The 4,924-nt window shown below is 54.7% G+C and overlaps 2 protein-coding genes across 2 annotated transcripts in view; both read right to left on the reverse strand.

Annotated features, from left to right (window-relative positions):
• Positions 1–4,007, reverse strand: part of PTSG_07959 (TK protein kinase) — a gene marked incomplete at its 3' end in the record, with an annotated part of 11,367 nt that extends 7,360 nt beyond the window's left edge. Inside the window, exons 1-9 of the mRNA XM_004991705.1 lie at positions 3,108–4,007; positions 2,650–2,855; positions 2,351–2,410; positions 2,077–2,179; positions 1,680–1,732; positions 1,415–1,525; positions 1,085–1,183; positions 670–852; positions 185–386 (exon numbers count right to left, since the gene is read on the reverse strand). Of these exons, the coding sequence (XP_004991762.1) occupies positions 185–386; positions 670–852; positions 1,085–1,183; positions 1,415–1,525; positions 1,680–1,732; positions 2,077–2,179; positions 2,351–2,410; positions 2,650–2,855; positions 3,108–3,292 (1,202 nt within the window). The 5' untranslated portion in view covers positions 3,293–4,007. The remainder of the gene's footprint in view (positions 1–184; positions 387–669; positions 853–1,084; positions 1,184–1,414; positions 1,526–1,679; positions 1,733–2,076; positions 2,180–2,350; positions 2,411–2,649; positions 2,856–3,107) is intronic.
• Positions 4,008–4,105: 98 nt separating this feature from the next.
• Positions 4,106–4,924, reverse strand: part of PTSG_07960 (obg-like ATPase 1) — a 2,875-nt gene continuing 2,056 nt past the window's right edge. Inside the window, exons 5-6 of the mRNA XM_004991706.1 lie at positions 4,720–4,869; positions 4,106–4,454 (exon numbers count right to left, since the gene is read on the reverse strand). Of these exons, the coding sequence (XP_004991763.1) occupies positions 4,350–4,454; positions 4,720–4,869 (255 nt within the window). The 3' untranslated portion in view covers positions 4,106–4,349. The remainder of the gene's footprint in view (positions 4,455–4,719; positions 4,870–4,924) is intronic.

Consider the following 4,924-nt stretch of genomic DNA (forward strand, 5'->3'; position numbering starts at 1 on the left):
AGGTGGGGAACATCCCCCCAAGCTCATTTCCAATGCCCCTCGCCCCCACACACAATTTCAATAACACCCCATGGTCTCTCAATCACAATTACCGCCAGACACGGCCCAGACACCCACAAAACACACACACACACACACACACACACACACACACACACACACACACACACCCACCTCGTAGCACAAGACGCCGTCCAGGCTGGTCTCTGACGGGAGGGAGCACGGGTAGCAGTTGATGTTGTCAGGCGTGTACTTGCCGTCCAAGCACGCATCACAGCTTGAGCGGTTCGTGTTTGGAATTGCGCCGGGGTCGCAAGGTTCCGGCACTGAGTCCCCGCCCTCGCAGTAGCTGGCGGGCGGACACACGGAGATGCCCTCACCGACACCTGTGAGGGAGCGCACATGTGGAATGCAGTGTGCAATTTCGTGCGTGTGTGACGTGTGACGTGGTAAAACGGTGAGCATATGATATGGATGGTGAATACGGGTTTGAACAGCTCCCACAACAACAACAACAACAACAACAACAACAACAACAACAACAACAACAACAACAACAACAACAACAACAACAACAACAACAACAACAACAGCAGCAGTAGCAGCAGCAATACTATTACACACACGCGCACACACACATCAATCCCGCTGCCATGTTGTGTAACTCACGGTAGTAGCCTGCTGGGACTGGAAGGCAAGCGGTTGCGTTGTACAGGGAGTACTCATCACCGGGGCAGGGCATGCACGAATCAGTCATTGGCGTGGGCGCGTATGTGTTTGGGGTGCACTCGTAGCACGAGGCCTGGTCCGTGGTGGGCGCCGAACCCGCAGGGCATGGCGCAAAGATGCCGCCTGTTGACACGGGATATGATGTGAAGCAGGAGGAGGAGGAGGAGGAGGAGGAGAGATTGAGATGAGTGAAACAGGATGCGGCATGTGTGTGTATGTATGCATGTGTGTGCATACTTCGCACGCTACGCACGACTTGTGTGCACAGTTTCCTTGCAATCATTCCAGTGCACCAAGGAGAATTCGGGGGATGTGTGTGTGTGTGTGTGTGTGTGTGCCAATGCCGGTCACTCACCGTCGCACGCCATCCCTGGCGGGCAGGAGAGGGTGGCCGTTGCGCCCATGAGCACAAAGTCTACGATGCCGTCGCTGTCCACGTCCTCTCCGCGCGTTCCTGAGTGCCAGAGATGCAAGCAGGGACGCGTGAGGAAGCAGAGGAACAGCAATGCAACACAGGGGAACGCACACGACAAGCCTGCAATATTGGCATCAGCATGCGCGCACACACACACACACACACACACACAGGCACACACACACTCACACACAGACACAAACACACACACGTATGCACACATCGAGACACGAAACGCTGCGGTATTGATATGTACAGGCTGACGCGCACCATAAAAGCCCGGCGGTACAGTCTGGCACAGAGTGTTGCCGTCGCCAGATGCATAGGTGCCCTGAGTACACGGCGGGCACATGGATTCCCCAATAATTGCGGAGGCCGTGCCTGCAAGCAACGTCGCGAGAGTGATGATGGTGCACATGGGATTGAGTTTGCGAGCGCGCATTACAACTTGACACGAGGTGCAGCCGAGCGAATGCATCGTGTTGACTTTGGCGGTGCACACGGAGGTTTGCTTGATGCAAGTGCAATGTGTTACCTGCGGGGCAGAGGGAGCAGAACCCATCGCCCTCTTTCGCAAACTCTCCAGCACTGAATTTGCGCACGTGAACAGACGGGAAGAAGTGAACGACATGAGTGAAAAAGAGGGAAGGGCATTATTGGACCGTGAGTTTCGCAGCACCTCTTCCCCAATGGGAACAGCTTCAGCAGCGCACCAGCAAACAACGACAACACGCAACAAAACGCGAGCTTGCCCTGCACACAGAAATGCAAACGACGCAGACATATGCAGCACACACACAGAGAGAAATGCAGAGTACGCAGACATTTGCAGCACACACACACAGACATGCAGACACACAGACACATGCAACACACACACACACACACACACACACACACTCACTCACACACACAGGCACATGCTTACGCACTCGCAAATGGACGCGGTGCTGGCAGTCGGGCATGCGAAACCAGCAGGGCAGGGGATGGTGTTGACGGCGCCAGTGACCACCACTGTTCCCGTTGCATCCACAGCTGTGGCACACGCAGATACAGCAAGCAGCAGTAGGAAGAACAAGACCAAGGGGAAAAGGAGTGAGGAAAGAAGCTGTCTCACAGTGTGCACGTGCGTTAGCGGGGTACGTTCACGATGCCTGTGACGTGCACGCTCTGCTCTTCTGCACGGGATCGAGTCGTTGGACTTACTCTGGGTGCCGAAGGGGGCCTTGAAGCAGAAGAGGCTGTTTGGGTTTGGATTGTAGTAGCCTGGTGAAGGCGGGTGTCGTGGATGCGTACGTGGTGAGGAAGGAAAACATATGGACGAGAGACACCACATGCACGCACACACGTGCAAAGGGAAAGATCCACACAAGTGTGGACGCAAGGATAGATACACACACGAACAAATCGTATGCACGTTTACACACACACACACACACACACACACACACACACACACACACACACACACACACACACACACACACAGACAGGCGGATCCTCACCCTCTGGGCAGCTTTCACAGATGTCGTTCATGACGTCGAAGTACTGTCCCGCTTGGCATTGGCGCTGTCCGCACGTGGAGCCGATAAACGGCATCATGCAGCTGCACACGTTGTTGGAGCAGGATCCTCGCCCATTGCAGCTGTGCTGGGGACACGCGGTGAACTCGCACGCAAACCCCGTGTTTCCTGGCTGGCACTCGCAGTACCTGGTGATGGCAAACAGGTGTTTTTTTTTTGTGTGTGTGTGTGTGAACACCGTACAATGCACAGGGAGCCATGATCTTTTCACACGCACACACACAGACACAGACACAGACACAGACACAGACACAGACACAGACACAGACACAGACACACACACAGACACACACACACACAGAGCCCCCCTCTCTCTCGCACACACACAGACACAGACACAAACACAGACACAGACACAGAACCTCACACACACGCGGCACCTGAAGTCGCCGTGGTCGATGCAAGTGCCTGCAGCGTTACAATCACCGGTTGTGCCGCAAAGGTCCTGTTGGGCCATGGCGGAGTCGAATCGCGTGGCCATGGCGATGGCCACTGCTGCCACCAATACAAGGTATGGCGTGCGTTGCCGGAGGCAAGAAGAGTGGGCCATCCGTGTATTCCTCATTATGCTGTGCTGTGCTTGCTACCAGGCAGCGACCAGTCAATCCCCCCCTTGTGGTGGTGGGTCGGTGGTGGCTGCTTCCGCTTTTTTGGTGCCGATGCGGAAGGAAGACTTGCTCCTTCTGCGCGTTGTTTCGGGTGTATGTGGGTGTATGTGAGTGGAGAAGAACGCGGGAAGCAAGGGAATTGATGCGTTGGATCTTCTTGCTTGTCCGAGCTCGCGCGCGTGGCTGAGGAGGCCAAAGCTGAGTTGGTTGTTGGTTGTGAATGAGCGTGTGAGTGCTGTGTGCTGTGGTGTGTTGTAGGTGGCTGGTGGCTGGCTCTGCTCTGCTTGCCTTTAAGGTCAAGTCAGTCAGTTAGTTGATTGTGGTGGGTGATGTGTGAGACGACAGGTCGGTTGCCAATTTCCAATTGCGCTCGTCAGCTATCGATCAACCGCCTTCGTTTGTTTGGCCAGTGTTTGTCATGCAACAGAGAGGACTCAAGTGGGGGGAAGGTTTCGTTTGCCGACAAGTGAAGCAAGCAAACGTGTGCTTGGGAGTGAGGTTGCGCTCGAGCGAGAGGAGGGTGGTGGGCTGGTTGGTTCGCAGCCAAAGGAATGTGCTGCATTGCACTAAGCAACAAGGTCGGTGGTGGTGGTGCCAGGTTTGGCAGGACCCTTTCGTTTTGTCATCATGCGCGACTTTCGCTGCAGTTCGCAGTTCCGTTGTTTACGTCAGGCCAGAATAAATGCGAATGATTTCCACGAAAAAGGCAACTGTGTTGTTGGCGTGTATGCTTTTGTTGCTCTCATCTTGTTTGCTCTCGTCTTGTTTGCTCTCGTCTTGTTTGGTTGTACTGGAGCTTGATTGGTTGGTGGAAGATAGGGAGGGGATGAACTAACGAAAGACAACAAAGACTCAGACGCACACTCACACACATCAAACATCCACACTGTAACAACGAAGGAAGGAGGAGACTGGAAATGCCACGCAGAAGACGCCAAGCAGCCAACAAGAAAGGGCTGGTCGGGAGCCACTCCGTTCTTCAGTCCTGCCGTGTGTGTGTGTGTGTGTGTGTCCTCACTTCTTGCCCTTGAGGCCGGCACCCGCGTTGAACTTGAAGAAGATGATGTCGCCATCCTGCACGACATACTGCCTTCCCTGCTGGCGGTACTTGCCAGCGGCCTGCACGCATGGAAGAGGAGGAGAAGGAGGAGGAGGTTGGATGGTTGGATGGTTGGTTGGTGGTTTGAGTGTGTCGTTGCGGGTGAGTTGTTGTGGGTGAGTGAAGAAGCAGGAGGCGAAACGAACATGCGGGGAGAGGGAAGGGGAATAGGTATGTAACGTCTGGCAAACAGGCATCGGTTAAAGTCACAACTTCCCAGTTTCCACAACCACACACACCCACACACACACCCACACACACACACACACCCTCCAACACACGAACCTTGACGCCTGCCTCTGTTCCGTGCTCCTTAAAGTCGGCAAAGTTCATGACCTCAGCCATGATGAAACCCTTCTCAAAGTCTGTGTGGATCTTTCCTGCAGCCTGCGGCGCCTTGGTGCCCTTCTGGATCGTCCATGCACGCACCTCGTCCTGCGTGTGTGTGTGTGTGTGTGCGTGTGTGTGAGTGTGTGTGTGTGGTGGGGGT

This window comes from Salpingoeca rosetta (assembly GCF_000188695.1).
Source record: "Salpingoeca rosetta unplaced genomic scaffold supercont1.19, whole genome shotgun sequence".
NCBI lineage: Eukaryota > Choanoflagellata > Craspedida > Salpingoecidae > Salpingoeca > Salpingoeca rosetta.